The 17,500-nt window shown below is 38.2% G+C and overlaps 1 protein-coding gene across 3 annotated transcripts in view; it reads left to right on the top strand.

The window, feature by feature from the left end:
• The window catches only part of LOC106879056 (sodium- and chloride-dependent glycine transporter 2), an 82,405-nt gene extending 66,381 nt beyond the window's left edge, over positions 1-16,024 (top strand). For all 3 annotated transcript variants that reach the window (XM_089360950.1, XM_089360949.1, XM_089360948.1), the window contains 9 exons: positions 4,775-4,944; positions 5,947-6,085; positions 6,814-6,948; positions 7,974-8,077; positions 12,147-12,271; positions 13,451-13,563; positions 14,078-14,206; positions 15,077-15,176; positions 15,756-16,024. In XM_089360950.1, coding sequence (XP_089217076.1) covers positions 4,775-4,944; positions 5,947-6,085; positions 6,814-6,948; positions 7,974-8,077; positions 12,147-12,271; positions 13,451-13,563; positions 14,078-14,206; positions 15,077-15,176; positions 15,756-16,009 — 1,269 coding nt within the window. In that variant the 3' untranslated portion in view covers positions 16,010-16,024. The remainder of the gene's footprint in view (positions 1-4,774; positions 4,945-5,946; positions 6,086-6,813; positions 6,949-7,973; positions 8,078-12,146; positions 12,272-13,450; positions 13,564-14,077; positions 14,207-15,076; positions 15,177-15,755) is intronic.
• The last annotated feature ends 1,476 nt before the right edge of the window (positions 16,025-17,500 follow it).

Below are 17,500 nucleotides of genomic sequence, written 5' to 3'. Positions count from 1 at the left end.
ACAAACAAACGCACGACTTGTCTCCGCCTTTCCGAGTTACAAGCCAACTCTTTGTGTTTCGTGTTTTTTCTCTGTCCAATCTTTAACATGAAACTAATCTTACATTCACCAAAGTGTCCTTCCATGAAAGCAAAATATAAACTAAGGGAGATTTATCTGCTATTTTTAGTAACTATGTGACTACGTTCGGACTCTCGCATTGTTCTCGGAGATATCGCAAATATTTCTTTTTTTCGAGTCCCAGGACGATTCATAAGGTCGGTTACTATGTCATATAAGTGACAGCGATTAAGGCGGTGAGCTGGCAGAATCGTTAACACGCCGGTCGAACTGCTTCGCGGTATAACGGCTCTGTGAATTATTGTGAATACTGTTGTGTTACTTTATGAAAACTGTCTCGGTGAATAATTGTGATTTTTGTGGAATTATTACGGTTGCATTTCACGTGAGCTGCTGCATTTTCCCCAGCTATGGCAAGTGGTAGTGTCTCCAGTATGGAGAGCTACGCCAAGGTCACTGCGGTGAGGAAGCCAGTGCCGCTGGAAACCAAGTTAATCAAGTTGGATATGGAGGAAGTGACCAGAAGCAAGAATTTGATAGAAGTTGAGGGAGACTCGTACAAATTGTGTCCCCCAAAAGAGACTAAAGAAAATAAGATTCTGAGGACAGTAGTGTATCGTACACAGGCTGTCGAAACCGGTAAAATTGAAATGGTGACGGAAGAAATCGAGGATTGCCTGGGTGAAATTGTCAATGAAGCCACGTACATCAACAGAGGAAGAAGGTTCGGTACGGTTGAGGTGAGCTTCGCCACTATAGAAGAGGCAACCAAGCATGCAACCAACATATTAAGAAGTGAGAAAATAGCATTGCTACCAAGCTATAGAGGAAGAAGTGTAAAAATACGAATTCCCAGAGTTACACCAGAAATTAAACCAGAGTGGTTGGTTGCAACAGTGCTGGCTGCAACCAAAGAGGAGCCGCAATTGGGACCATTGGCGAAAACAAAAGTGTGCAAATGGTGGGGATTTGGACTCGAAATGTGGCTTTTTGCCACATTCAAGGACATAGAAAGAATTCCCTACCAGATAGAAGTGGAGGACGAGAAAACGTTAAATGTCGTAGTCGAGGGAAGAAAACCAAATTGTTATATATGCGGGGAAAGAGGTCATATGAAGACTAAATGCCCCCTGTATGAGTTCACACAGCCACAGCAAGAGAAAGCACAAGCGGAGGAGGAAAAATTGTAGACCACACTGAGGAAATAAGAGAGACAGAAGTGTGAAACAGAGAAAACAAAGAAGAACGAAAATGGAGCTACTAGCCCTAAAAAGCGAAGGAAAAATAAGTCAAAGGAACGGTCAACAGAAAACAAAAAAGAGATAAAAAAGCCAGAAACTAATAATGTACTAGAGGAGGAGGAGAGAACGGAGAAAGATGTGAAATACACGGGGCTTTTGGTAAAGTACGAGAATTGCGAGCAGATGGAGAGAAAAGTCGAGAGGTTAAAAGAAATAATAAGAGTGAAAATGCCAGAGAAATGTGCTGAAAAATGCATTTTGATACGTGAGGAAAGATGCTTCTAGTGCATAAAAGAACTTGGTGACTATATAATAACGAAACGGATATGGTTGGTGGAGACACCACCCCCTAGAACTGATTATTTGCAGTTGTTAAAGACGGACGTAACAATGATTAATGGAAGAAAAATAACGCGAGTATTTCAATTTTTTGAGTTGCAAAACCGTTAAAATGTTTACATGACGTTGAACGTAAAAGTGAAAAACTGGATAAATGTAACCACCCGACTTCGGGGATCGAGTAGACATTGCGCCTCATCTTTTTTCATTCTTGCATATTATCATTTTATTTTAATTACCCCGACTTTATGTTTGCGTTTTGTACTGTCTTTATGTTTTGTGATGTCTTAAAAGATTTTTTGTATAGCCCTTTATGGATAATAAAGAAATCGGTATTTCTTCTGCCGCTACGTTCTGAGTTCAAATTCTGTCGAGGTCGACTTCGCCTTTCATCCTTTCGGGGTCGATAAATTAAGTACCAGTTGCGTACTGGGATCGATGTAATCGACTAGTTCCCTCCCCACAAACATCAGGTCTTGTGCCTTTTATAGGAAGGACTGAGATCGCAACATTCCCTTAAATGGAACACCGATCCCTTACTGGGTCCTAGGCCAGCAATCTTATGTCGACTCCAGTGCTTGACTCGTACTTTATTCCATAGACCCTGAAGGGATGAATGGCAAAGTTGATCTGAGCGGGATTTGAACTCCGAACCTAAAAGTCGGAAGAGATCCTGCTGAGCAGTTTTATCCGGCGTGATAACGATTCTTATTTCTTTATTGCCCTCAGGGGGCGAAACATAGAAGGAACAAACAAGGACACACAAAGGGATTAAGTTGATTACATAGACCCCAGTGCGTAACTCGTACTTAATTTATCGACCTGAAAGGATGAAAGGCAAAGTCGACCTCGGCCGAATTCGAACCCAGAGCGTAAAGGCAGACGCTAAGCATTTCGCCTGGCGTGCTAACGATTCTGCCAGCTTTTACGTATATTACAAGCATATTGCACCCTTTTCTTTGTATAGTTTTTGCACGGATATATTAACATTTTAATTATCGTTTATCATTCGCGCGCGCGTGTGTTTGTACTTTATATAAAAAGAGATAAAGTTCTCTTTAAAATTAGACGCTTTTTTAAATGACTGACTATATTTGTGTTAAAATCATTAAATAAAATCGGGCGCCTGCAAAACTGTTTAGTCGAATCGTAGAAAATATAAATCCTGAATCGGAAAACGAATTTGGAAGAAAAATTAAAATTAAATTATCAAAAGAATAAGACAAACAAACGAAAACTTAAACCTTTGCCATGAAAGTAATAGGGCGAGGCTATATGTAAGGGCCTATTTCGGACCATTCATTTTGTATGACTTATGTAACAGAAGAACTGGAACTTTCAGTTACTTGTTTCAATCATTGGACTGCAGCCTTTCTGGAGCAGCGCACTGAAGTGTTTTAGTTTAAGTCGGTCTGAATACCCTTTTTTTTAAGTGTGGCATTTAGTCTATCGGTCTCTTTTGCCGAAACGGAGTCGTAAACCAAACCACCGGTTGCCAAGCGCTGAGGGCATACACACACACACACACACACACACACACACGGATAAATTAGATTAGATGAAATGAGATAGGATAGATAGATGAGATTAGATAAATAGATTAAATTAGATAGAGAGAGAGAGAGATAGGTGCAGGAGTCGCTGTGTGGTAAGAAGCTTGCCTCCCAACCACGTGGTTCCGTGTTCAGTGCCACTGCATGGTACCATGGGCAAGCGTCTTCTACTATAGCCGCGAGCTGACCAAAGCTTTGAGTGAATTTGGTAGACGCAAACTGAAAGAAACCCGTCGTGTGTGTGTGTGTGTGTGTATAGTGTTTTCTTCTGTTAACCTAATTTAATTTAATATTGCTTTTTGTTTTTTTTTTTTGTCTCTTTTCAGATCCAATAATGTCATTCACGAAACAAGAGAAGTTATTTTGCATCTTAGAATACGCTAAAACTGTATCATGGAAATTTGTTCAAAGCAAATTTCGTACAACGTTTATCAAGCACGCAGCACACAGACGTTCCATTTTGAATTGGCATGGAGAAGGGGTGTCTGGGCCCGGCAAAGAGAACAGGACGTCCCTCAACTTCAAACGATATGGCTGAAGAAGTTCAGCAAACTTTCCAGCACAGCCCCAGAAATCAGTCAGAATAGCCAGTCGAGAACTCCAGCTTCCATCAACCACTGTTTGGCGCGTCTTAAGGAGACGGCTGCAGTCCACACCTTACAAGCTGCAACTGGTTCAAGAGTTGAAGGACAGTGATAAACTGTTCAACATGAATTTTGCACAGGGACATCCTGTTCTCTTTGCCGGGCACAAATACACCTTCCTCCTTAAATTCTGCATGCCAATTAAAAATGGAACGTCTGTCTGGTGCCTGCTTGGTAAACGTTGTACGAAATTTGCGTTGATCACGTTTCCATGAGACAATTCTAGCGTATTCTAAGATGCAAAATGACTTCTCTTGTTTTGTGAATGACGCTATTGGATTTGAAAAGTGACAAAATTAAATTAAATTACAATTAAATTAAGAGGTAAATTTGACACTTTTAGCTTTGAAATCGTATTTCCATCTGCCAAGATAACAAAAATTGTCAAAGTGTAATACAACGGTTTTGCTATGGAATGGTGGAACTATTTTTTCATTTCCTGAAAAAGCAATGTTTTGGATTTACGACATTTTTGCATAATAGCAACAAAATATAAGTACACGGCGAGCTTCTTTTAGTTTCCATCTAGCAAATCCACACACAAGGCTTTTCTTTACAAAAGGTGTCATCGCTTTGATTCGGAGGTAAGAAGGCCTCCTCAAAATCGTCAGCCTACACTCACCAGTACTAGCTCGCTCTTTCTCTATTCTTGTCTGTGTGTGTGTGTGTGTGGCTTTCACTCCACTCGCCCACCCCGCATTCTTTTTCTTCACCAGATAGCCTCACTTTTTCCACAATCTTTCCCGTTCATTCTTTGAAACATATTTATCAACCCCGTAGAAAGCATATCTCTTTCAGCAGAGGTTTTTCCGTGTGTAATTATATTCACATAAAGTAGGATATCGTATGAAAGTGTGTGTATATAAACATATATGTGCGTTTGCGTGTAACCTTTACTCTAATATTCACTGATTCATTCTGATTTTATGTATTTCAGTTTATCAACAGAACAACAATGAGTTGTGTCTCAGAAAGACTAATGTGTACAGGAAATGCAACCATTGACAAGGTCGGTTGTATATGCAGCGAAGCCCTAAATGAACCTGGTTACAATATCTCTTGTGTTAACAGAACAAACTTCATAACAGCCCCAGCTCTTTATTTCGAGTTAGTTTGTTGTTTTTTTTCTTTCCTTTACTTTGCTTTTAATTCATGTCTATTGTAAGTTTTGTTTGCTTCTCTTCTTACATATGCATTTTCGTTAGTCATTGCTATATACATATATTGTAAACTGCTGAGAGTTATTTCGAAGATTCATTGATGGCGGCTTATTTAAACTGGGTATTTTACAGTTGTGCAATGCATATTTAAGATATATAAATGAAAGTAGCATAATACTAATGTGTGTGGTGTTTTATGCCAGGGAAATAGTTGTTAAACATAAGGATTAGCTATTTGAAATTTATGCTTTTTATGACATTTACATATGTAGAGATTTGAATGGTCGGTTCAATGTGTTCTACATGTGTTTTCACGGCATAGCTATTTATTCAATAATGCATATTACGTAACATTTCCATTACCATATCGCCATACCATTTCATCAGGCAATCTTGAATATTTTCGTAGTAAAAAGTATATATAGATACAGTTAAAATTTTCAGAAAACAAAAACACGAAGACAGCTGTAGGAACAACAAGCCGGTGTATTAGTTTAATGCTAGGGAAGAATGTGCGGAAAGTTTTGTGAGTTTCGAGCCTCCGCTCTTCGGCAGAAAGCATTAAGAGGGAAAACAAAAACAAACAAAAAGAAAACAGAAAAATGTGTAGGGATGAACGGTTCAACATGAGATGGCCAGAAGGAAAAGGCTGAATGAAAGGGAAATGATAACGATAACCCGGCTAAACAAATTTATTCAAGCGTGTATGTGTATTTGAGAATGGTGTGCGTGAGTATGCATGTGTGAGCAAACTGAAAATTACGTGTGTGTATGTGTGTAAGTAACCTAGTGCGTACATTATGTAGAATGATATGCGTTTCGTGTTGCTGGTATGTGTGTGTGCGCATGGATGTGTGTATGTATATGTGTGGTTATGTGTGTGCAAACGCTTTGGCCCGGGCATGTGTATATGTGTACAAGTAACCTAGTCTTTCATTTTTATCTTCAGTTTAGAAGTCACCGAGAAATCTGTTGGCCTGGAACCAGAAAATATTGGCGTCCCACTTTGGCGTTTGTCACTGTGTTTACTGTTATCGTGGATAATTGTTGTGGCTTGTTTATACAAAGGTGTAAAATCTTCAGGAAAGGTAAGACAAATGATTACCTGTGATTAGAAACGCTTAAGAACTTTGTAATGATTAACCAGAAACAAAAAAATAATCATCACATACATTCTGTACATCTTGTTCCATCGAGCAGAAGATATTCTACGCAGTCTTTTGACCTGCTAGAAATAGTAGCAATATCTCCCTCAAATCGCACTCTTCTCTCCTAAAGAACGATGAATCAGACAGTGATATACAAAAATTGTGATGTCATGGCTGGAATGCTGTTGAGAGATATGCTCAATCAGAGCAGGTTGAACATCATCGAATATGCAATCATATATGTAGACAACTGAAATTTTGATTTTAATTAGGAACTGCCATCTGTGAATAGCAATTAGAGGATAATGATGACGTAGCCGAACCCCTAACATAAAGACTTACCTGTGATATTATCTTGCCACGGTGTCCTCAACTGGTGAGGGTGTCGTTAGAGCGCCGTTGCGACTCGAGGCGTGTGCTAGACATTTAGACCTGATGGAACTTATCCTTAGATATACAAAATACTATACTGGACTGATACTGATTCTGTCGTTAATAAAGCAGATCATTACACAACTGTCTGATTCAATTATAAAAATAATAATTTTCAAGGACTTGCATATTTGTTCTGAATACAATTCGACAGATTCGAACACCGAAGACGACGAATACCTATTCGTAACATATTCGATCCATTAGTAATTTTTTCTTTGAAACCTCTTTTTCAGGTGGTGTATTTCACAGCAACATTTCCTTATATCATTCTTCTGATTCTCTTAGTCCGTGGATGTATGATGCCTGGAGCCATTAAAGGCATAAAGAAGTTTATAATTCCAGACTGGAACAAATTTAGTGATTTATCGGTAAGTTTTCAAAGAATTTCATCATCATTTAACGTTCATGTTCCTTGTTAATATGGGTTGGAAATTTTGATAGGTTCCAATAGTTTCAAGGACTGCAGCATGCTCCAATGTCTGCTTTGGAATGGTTTGTACAGTCGGATGCCTTTCCTAACGCCAACCACTTTACACTGTGTAAAGGGTGCCTTTTCGTTCCAGCAGCACTATTGTGGTCTCCTAACATACACGTTTCCCTCCTGAGGGAGGGATGTGTTTATGCTAGGGCAATGAGGGCTGGCTACATATAAATACGATACTTATATTTTTACTGTTTTTTTTTTTATAACGACAGGCATGGCTGCGTACTCTGAGTACAACCCCAGGAAGATCAAGACCTTATGAATAGATTTGAGTGACTGAAACTGAAATCTTGTCGTGTGTGTGCGTGTGTGTGTACTTGAGAGTATTTGTAAATCTACTTGTCCTAACAACCTTTGATGGTTATAAATTTGAATCAACATCGAACAAGCGGTGCCAAGGACAAGGAAAAATATTACCTTGCTTAGAAAGGAAAGGCATTCACCAAAGAAAATCTGTCACAAAGAATTCTGTCTGGTTTATGCAAACATAGATAAACGGACGTTAAGACGTTGACGGTGATGTTTATTTGTAAACTGCTGCAACTAGAATAAATCAGCTTAGAAATATATTCTTGAGTTACTGCTAAAGTAGTTTGAGATTTTCAAGAATGTTTTTGTTCATCTTAAATATTCCATGTTAATTTATTTCTGCAAGACATTTGGAACATACGCACACATCTCTTTCTTATCTCTCTCTCTCTCTCACACATATACACACACACACTCACACACATCTACACAGGGAGATAAAGGAGTTGTAGCATAAATTCACGTCCCTCAATCTCATTGATTTTTTTTTTTAAATAATGAAATGGTGATATCAATTTAAATCTTAAAGACACCAAGTACATTTTCAAATCGTCTTTCATATATTTGTTGTCGTTAATGATAATCTTTGTTTTGCTGCAGATGTGGGTTGATGCTGCAGGTCAAATGTTCTTCTCGCTCAGCGTGTGTTTTGGAGGAATTATCATGTTTGGGAGTTTCAACAAGTTCAAAAATAATATTTATATGTAAGTAGCACTTAGAATGTTTTCATTCTTTGATACGTAATTATCATTATCATTATCTCTTTATCACAGGTTTTTTGGAGCTCCTGGAGCCTTGCATGCGTAGCTGGTTTACTACCTGCACCCTACGGTACCATGCTATCCTAATTTTTCAGCTATCTAATACTTTCCTGATTATTCTGGCCATACCAAAGAGGCAAACCTTTCGTAAAAGTTCTACTGAGCACTCTATTCCAATTTCGTTTATATTCCTCTTGATATCTTCTGATACTGTTCCCAAGGACCCAACAATAATTGGCACTATCTTCACCTTCATTTTCCATAGCCGAGCTATTTCCTTCTTAAGAGGGTTGTATTTAATTTTCTTTTCTTTTTTTTGCCTTCCTCCTTGATTATTCGTGGGTCAAAGGGGCATGCAACTTCAACTATAAAGAATGTGGTGCACCTTGTCTACCACCACTAGATCCGGTCTGTTATGTTCGAGTACATGATCAGTTTGGATTGGGAAATTGCAGAGGATTTTGCTAGTCTCCAACTCTGCCAACCTCTGTGGTTTGTGCTCATACCACATGCCTCTCTCCAGCCCCCACTTTTCGCAGTTTCCAATGTAGCCACTTTCGCTACCTTATCGTGTCGCCACACCTTGTAGTGGTATTGAATAAGTCTAGGACATTCGTTTGTGATAATGGCAATGGCTTCATCCACTCTATTACAGATGCAGCACAGCAAAGACACTCCAGTTCGTGGCCAAATATTGGTCTTGTTCTGCCAGTATACTGCTCTCAATCTTTTTTTTTTTTAGTGTTCCCTTCTTCACCCAAACCCATCTGTTTTCCAGCAACTTCTGTTGGAGCTGCATGGAATTGATTGTGTAGTCCCTAGTTGCGTAATTCTTTTGCATGTCCTTTTTGTATTCAATCCTTTGTTTTTCCTTTTTCTTTTTCATTACTCTCTTATTTCATATACACACGACAGATTAAACAGCTGGAGAAGAAAAATTTCTGTCATCGGGCTACAACAAGTAACTTTAGATACCAAGAACTTTCCAAAGTATCCTAACTGTCCCTAATAATACTGCTTTCTGGAGCTGCACTAAACTAGATTTTATGCCTATTTCCTCTTTTCATTTGTTCAAATCTTTAGGGATAGTTCCTAATGCACCTATAACTACAGGGATGCATTTTACCCACACTGCCCATAGCTTCTGTAACTCGATGACCAGGTCCTCGTACTTTATTCCCTCTGTACCTCTCATATTAACTTTCTCAACATTTAGGACTGTTAAGTCAATTATCTGACATTTTCTATTCTCTTTGTCAACTTCTAAATCAGACCTTCTGGCTTTTACTATTTAATATTTCTTTCAGTGTTCCTTACTGTCTATTTACCTTCGTCAAGAGATACGTCAATCCTTATAATAATAATAATAATAATAATAACAACAGTAATAACAATGTTTATAAGGCAGTGAGCTGGCAGAATCGTTAGTACTCCGGACGAAATGTTTTGCGGTATTTCGCCCGTCTTTACATTGAGTTCAAATTCTACCGAGGTCGACTTTGCCTTTCATCCTTTCGGGCTCGATAAATTAAATACCTGTGAGACGCTGGTGCCGATGTAATCGACTACTGCCCTCCCCGCTAAAAATTTTAGACCTTGTGCCTTTAGTAGAAAGGATTATTATTGCAGCGACGAGGGGCAGAAAAATTACCCCGCCCAACAAAATGCTCCCATTCATTATTCCAGTCGTAATCATTTGCGTTTAAAACGTGTCCCATCAGTCTCAGACACACTCACATATATATACAGTGGGGGGGGGGGAATAAATATTCGTACATGTCAAAATTCTTTATTTATTTAATTTCTAATGAATATAAATGGGATATACCAATACTATATTTACATACACATGCATAAACTAAGAATATGCAAAAGAAGTTAATAAATTATAGTAACTAATGAATTTATATACAATTATAAATATTTAGGGGTGAAAAAAGTATTTGTACAGAATAAATTTATGAGTTTCTATACCACAAAATACTGTTAAAATATTTTTTTTTACTAGAACTTTCTCGATTGTTCCAATAATCTTATCAGTGGTCATTTTTAAGTGTCAAAACGCTAGCTTCTTCATTCATCACTGAGACAACATAAAGTAGTGTCGTAATAATGGCGGAAAGTAAAGAACTCACAAATTCAGTGAAAAACTTAATTGTTGAACAGTGGAAAGCAGGTAAAAGTTACAGGAAAATATCAGAGACCCTTTGTATCCCATTTTCTACCATATCTTCATTTTTTCAAAGATATAAAAAATCGGGAACTGTTGAAAACAGAATAGCATCCGGTGCACCACGCAAGATTTCCCCTAGATCTTTAAGAAAAATGAAGTGAAGTATCGAAAAAAACGCAATGATCACCAGAAAAGAGTTGCAAGAAGCTGTGTTAGCTTCAGGGACTAGTGTTACACTATGTACAATCAGCAATGAATTTCATAGGAATGAACTGAAGTCATGCTCTGCTAGAAAAACTCCACTATTGACTAAAAGGCATAGAGATGCCCTTTTAAAATTTGTTTATGGAAATAAAGATAAATCTGATATATTCTGGGAAAATGTTCTTTGGACAGACGAGTCGAAAATTGAATTGTTTGGACGAAATTCGCGTAGCCATGTTTGGAGGAAAGATGGTACCACCTATACGCCGAAAAACACAATTCCTACTGTAATGTTTGGAGGTGGCAACATTATTGTGTAGGGTTGATTCTCTGCAAATGGCACTGGCAATTTACATGTGATAGATGGTAGAATGAATGCAGAGATGTACCAAAATATTTTGAACAATAATTTATGGGACTCTGTAGAAAAGCTCCAGATTTGTGACGGTTGGGTTTTACAACAGGATAGTGACTAAGCACACGGCGAAGTCTACCAAAATGGATTGTCAATCACAATATAAAATAATTAGAATGGCCAAGCCAGTCACCTGACTTGAACCCCATTGAAAATTTGTGGCGTTATTTGAAAATTAAAACTCATTCAAGAGCCCCAATGTGCATTCCAGATTTGAAGAAAATTTGTCAAGAAGAATGGGAAAAAATTCCTAAAGAAACATGAGTCATTAAGAACTACGAGAAGAGATTGGTTGGAGTGGAACTGAATAATGGTTATGCTACGAAGTATTAAATCAGAATTATCAGGTCTTTATATTCTGTACGAATACTTTTTTCACCCCTAAATATTTATATTTGTATATAAATTTATTAGTTACTATAATTTATTAGTTTCTTTTGCATATTCTTAGTGTATGCAAATAAAGTATTTTGACATGCACGAATATTTATTTCCTCTCACTGTGTATATATATATATATATATATATATATATATATATATCTCCTCCTGTGCCCTGGTTGTTAATTCAACTCAATTCCTAGCTACACTAGTACTCCTGGTGTAGACTGGTTGGTCTTCGAGGGAAAAGGCTCAGATTATGATAATGTTCTATTATAGATGGTGGATACGCTCATCGATTCAACCAATGAGGATTCAGCAAGACACAGCTGTACTGGTGTCTTGCTCTACTGAACAGCTTGCAAAAGGAATATTATAACAGTGGACATGATTTGAGCAGATCCAGTCCCACTCACTCGGGCTTCAAACTTGTATTGGTCTGATGTAAAAAGTGTCACGAATCCAATAGTTTATCAGGAAGCAAGATTTATACAGAGTTACCTTCTCGTAGCTGGGATGAAGCCGGGCAAAAATGTTATTTGCTATTCAGTAATTGCAACTCCTTTTGTACTGAGTTCAAATCCAACGCAAATACTAACATACTTCTGGGGTTGTCAATGAGATTAACTAGTACTCACTACTATAAACATATGGCTTACTGTTATTGGGTAGAAATAATCATTATTTCATGGCGAACTTCGTAGGGTATCGAAACCGTGCGGCCAGTTTCAATAATTGTGTGACGTCACTTCTTTCACAGCGTTAGTATCGTTCAGAAATCCATTGAACGCCACACCTTTCCTCGTAATTCTTATTAATATTCTATTCTGTCTGTTTCAGAGACTCTCTCATCATCAGTGTGATGGATCTGGTGACTAGTATCATCGCAGGTTTTGTCATCTTCAGTGTTTTAGGGGGTTTATCGACCGAATCAAATGTGGAAATCGAGAATTTAGCCAAAGGAGGTAACCTGACACACCTATTACGTTCTATTAATACTATGTCTGTCTGTCTGTGCATGTGTGTGTGTATGTGTATGTGTTGTGTGTATTTATAAGTGTATGTGTGTATGTACAAACATAATACCGGTTGGGTGATCTGTAAGATAGATCTGCTAATAAACATTTAGTGGAAATCCTTATATAGCGTAAGTTATAAATATATGTGTGTATGTATATGTGTGTATGTATGTATATATGTATGTATATATATGTGTGTATATATGTGTGTATGTATGTATGTATGGATGGGTGGGTGGGATTCACAAAAGACGAAGACATGCGGTGTATACAACAAACGGATGTATTAGTTTAACGCTCGGGAAGTGAAAATGTCTGTAACCTTTCGAGCTTACGCTCTTCCACAGAGAGAAACAGGGAGAGAAAATACAGAATGTGTAGTGGCTAGCGATGTATCATGGCGGATACTGGACAGGGGGCTTACGCAGGAGAGCTAGGGAGAAGAGATAATAAAGTAGTCGTGATCCCAAAACGATCGTGCGTCTGGAAGGGGGCTGGTGATCTTGACGTGTGGATGCTTGCTAAGTGGTCAGTGCTAGTGTGTGCCTGGTGATGTGGTGTGGTGTTGTTGGGATGTGGGGGATGCGAGAGTGGATGAAGCAAGGGTGGGAGATATATAGAGAGAGATATAGATAGAGATCAGGTGTCACTGTCGGGTGCTCTTCCTAACGCCAACCACTTTACACTGTGTTGGATGCTTTTACGTGGCACCGACACGAGTGCCTTTTATATGGCACCGATACAGAACTCTTACCGGCCAAGCCTTTTCACCAGGAAAGGCTGTAACATCTCTGCTGGGAAGGACAGGTCTTGAGTACAACAAACGGCCGGGTTTCTATGTCATCTCGTCTGGAATATTCAGCGTTCTGAGGTTACCCTTCAGTACTTCGTCCTGTGTGTGTGTGTGTGTGTACACCACTTGATAATTGGTGGTGGTTTGTTTTCGTCACGGTGACCTAGTGGCTCGTCAAGTGACCGAGAGAATAAGTAGCAGACTTATTTTTTAAAAATATGTACTAAGCTCGATTCATGCGACTAAAACCCTTCAAGACCGTGCCCCAGCATGGCTGCAGGCTATTGATTGAAACAAGTAAGTTAAAAAATTTGTTTTTTCTCTTTTTGTAGGTTTCGAATTAGCCTTCGTCGTATATCCTGAAGCTTTGGCGCGTCTTCCGATTCCTCAACTTTGGTCAATTCTTTTCTTTTTCATGTTATTCACACTAGGACTGGACAGTGAGGTAAATCAATGTTGATCATATATTCTTGTATAAAACCCTCAATCACATAATATATTCCTCATTCATTAACATCATCATCATCGTTTTAATATCCACTTTTTCATGTTAAGCTGACGTCAGCTTTTGCCGTTCGTTAATTCAAGATTGGCAAAACAAGAGCTGGTGCCTTTACCGCACAGCATTTTATTGACTGAAACTCTTCCTAATAGAAATTTGTCTTGAACCGAGTTCAGAAGGTATAAATATTGCTTAATTTAACCACCCAAAAAAATTTATTGTTCATATATTTCCATGATCAAGTTATCAAGACAGTTTTTTCTTGTCTCCTCTAACCTATTTTCTTCCAAATATGTTATATATTCTTTGAGATTTACTCCGTCTTTTTTTTATATTTTTCACTAACCCACTTTTCTTTTGCTTTTTGATAGGGGGAGCGTATTTTTTAATATCTATTTAACCTCTTTGATATCTTTATTTCATGCTTTGAAACCTTGTCTCTTCGTTCTTGTTTCAGTTTGCTCTGCTTGAGACGGTCCTCACGTGCCTTCAGGACGAATATCCGAAACTTCGAAAATTCAAAGGACTCCTTTGTTTTAGCTTCGGTGTTTGTTGTTTCTTTTTTGCCTTACCATGCGTCTGCCCTGTGAGTTGTACATTTGTGTTTCTCTTATTTTACTCCAAAGATTACAGTTAATTGAACATGAGTGACATAAACACTATCCTTCTCCTCATACACAGAAACAGAAATAAGCTAACACTCGTTAACACGGCAGGTGAGAGAGGAAGAGAAGTAAAGAAACATCAGAAGGTCTCTTGTCAAATACGTCAGCGTCATCAGCGGCACCAAAACGTCTTGTTCCGATCCTCAGAGCATTAGTTTCAAATGTTTGCAGCTGTGTGTTAAAATCCCGCCAAGATCAATTTAGCTTTTCTTCTTGTGAGGTCTTACGACTTTTAATTTGCAGTCCATCTCCTCAGAATAGATTATGTAGCACCCGGTCAAAATTTCTTATTGCCTCTCTTTCCTTATCAACACACACTTAATATCAGTCTGCACAAGCTGAGTCTTTTATTTTTACACATGTATATCTTAGAAATCAGGGTTCCCAAGACTTCTCCAGCAAAACAGTTCGTCACATCCGGTATAAGGGGTATTCATAAGGTGTATTCATACCACTTAAGGTTATCTTTATGAAGAATATATTGTAGAATAATTATATCCCATAAATACTAGTATATAACCATTTTATAACAGACATTGTTATTAATTATTATGTTTGGAAGTTAAAACTTCCAAGCAACATCTTTGACGAAGTTTCTTTTCTCTTTTCATTAAGATTATTTAGTACATTCTGAGTGGGGTTGAAGAGCTTCAGTGAACATCTTTTGATTGTAATTATTTCAGAATTTGAAAGATTTTGCAAATTTCGCATACGCCTGTATTTTCCCTTGTACCCCCATTTCAGAACACCTGCTTTAGAATCTTATTTCTAGGAGTATTTTTCTTCTTCAGGGTGGAACCTATGTCGTTGGTCTTCTTGATGGGTATGCTGCTGACTTTTCAGTGCTCTGTGTAGCATCATGCGAGCTAATTGCTGTCATGTGGGTTTATGGTAAGTTCTTTTTATGTCCATCGTGTGTGTGTGTGGTACTTGCCGTAAAGTACAGCTGGTATCCTAGAAAAGCAAAATCGAGTCAGACTTTCAGCGCCCATTTGAAGTTATTCCCATGATATTTTCCATACAACATCAAACACACAACCAGTGTCTCTTGCATTAAATATTTTTCTTGGGCCCTCGGACTCAAAGGGCCGGTTCCCCGGTTTGCATGGCTTAAAAGTAACCGATATCGTGACACTCCTCCTGAACGGGATGCTAGTCCGTTGCAGGGTTCAAGGCTAGGGATTTTTAAGGGAAGGGGGACAAGTCAATTACCTCGACGTCACTCCTTTACTGGTTCCTGTTTTTTGTCGCCTTACAATAAGCAGTGACATAACACCTTAACTCCGATCCCACAGATCAGTAAAACTGAAGTCTGTATCCTCATATTAGAATACAATTAAAGTGGAGATGATCACGGATGGAACATCTTGATTATACAGATCCACTTAATCAAGGCTGACATGAGACTAACAGCGGTTTATTTGTGCATTCCTGGAATTCGTAATTTTTAAAAATTTTTTTTTTATCAAGGTTCACGAAGATTTATGAACGACATTCAATTCATGATCGGATACACTCCCCACCCAGCTGCTTTCTGGGTCTTTTGTTGGACAATTTGTGCTCCAATTCTCATTTCAGTAAGTGAATTTCCAATTGTTTTCTTCCACAATCTAGACGGTTTTCTGATGTTACCTTATGATCTATCATTATTTATTAAGGCGGGGAGAATCGTGAGCAAACTGGGTAAAACGCTTAACAGCATTTCGTCCGTCTTCACGTTCTGAGTTCAAATTCCGCCGCGCTCAACTTTTACTTTCGTCCTTTCGGAGTCGATGAAATCGGTTTCAGTTGAGTGCTGGAGTCGATGTAATCGACCAGCACCCTCCCCCCACACACACAATTTCAGACCTTGTGCATTTACTAGAAAGAATTATTATTAGTCAGGCAGAAGGCAAACAGTTTTAAGGGAAGTATAAGTCGATTACATTGATCCGTTTTCAAATTATTTTATTGATCCCGAAAGAATGAAAGGCAAAGTCGACCTCGATGGTGTTTGAACTTGGAATGTGGAGCCAGCGGAAATGCTGCCAAGCGTTTTGTCCGTCGCAGTAACCATTATTCTAGCTCGCTGCCTTCATAATACAAATTATTATAACAATGCTCAATTTTTCAACGAAAGTGAAGATCAGAACAAATAAATATTTCAAGTAGTAGCAGATGTAACATGATTTTATTGAAGAAAAGAAAATTTACGTCACGCACATAAGATGTACCATCCTGAGCGTGACCGTTGCCAGTACCGCCTGACTGGCCTTGTAGGGTTTTCGAGCGAGATCGTTGCCAGTGCCCCTGGACTGGCTCTTGTGCGGGTGGCACATAAAAGACACCATTTCGAGCGTGGCCGTTTTCGAGCGGGTGACACGTAAAAGCACCCACTACACTCTCTGAGTGGTTGGCGTTAGGAAGGGCATCCAGCTGTAAAAACTCTGCCAAATTAGATTGGAGCCTGGTGTAGCCATCCGGTTGCACCAGTCCTCAGTCAAATCGTCCAACCCATGCTAGCATGGAAAGCGGATGTTAAACGATGATGATGATGTTACGTACGTTTCGCCAAATGACCGCTATTTATTTCAAATTACACAAAATTTATTGCATGAATTCCATAACTTTGGGTATAATTTGAAATAAGTAACATTCGTTTACCGAAGCATACGTCTGGTTTTTGTTTTCTTCAATTAAAATTATTTTTATTCATTCTTTGAAGATTATAACATATTTATTTGATATAAATGCCTTGCATTGGTAAAGAGCTCTTTTTCTTAATTGACTGAACTATAACCAATCACCTTTTGGTTAATTAAAAAGTTTTATATCTCCATTCGAACAGTATTGTAGCTAGGTTCTAACATGAAATGCTATGAGGTGATCGCCTAGTATTAATTAATGCTTTCATTGTAAAATAAACTAACTTTTCGGTCGAGAGCTTAAAGATCTCGAATTTCAAACGTTGGTCCATAGATGGAAATGACTTTCGTGTTTACATTTTCCGCCTGGAACGTGAATTATTTTCTCATGCAAGCCACGGTGAAAATGGCCTTTTTACAGGTCGAATATGTTCTAAACATATTTCAACTGATCGAAATGCTTACATACTAAAGAGAAAACAAAAAGCAGAAAAGCATAAGTTTCACATATAGTTCATAAGTTGTGCTCAAAAACTGTTTCATTTGACATAAAACATTATTTATATAGTTACATAAAATATGTAATTAGAA

This window comes from Octopus bimaculoides, chromosome 12, assembly GCF_046866305.1.
Source record: "Octopus bimaculoides isolate indiv1 chromosome 12, ASM4686630v1, whole genome shotgun sequence".
Classification (NCBI taxonomy): domain Eukaryota; kingdom Metazoa; phylum Mollusca; class Cephalopoda; order Octopoda; family Octopodidae; genus Octopus; species Octopus bimaculoides.
The sequence above is the reverse complement of the archived record's forward strand: the minus strand, read 5'-3'. Positions and strand labels throughout refer to the sequence as shown.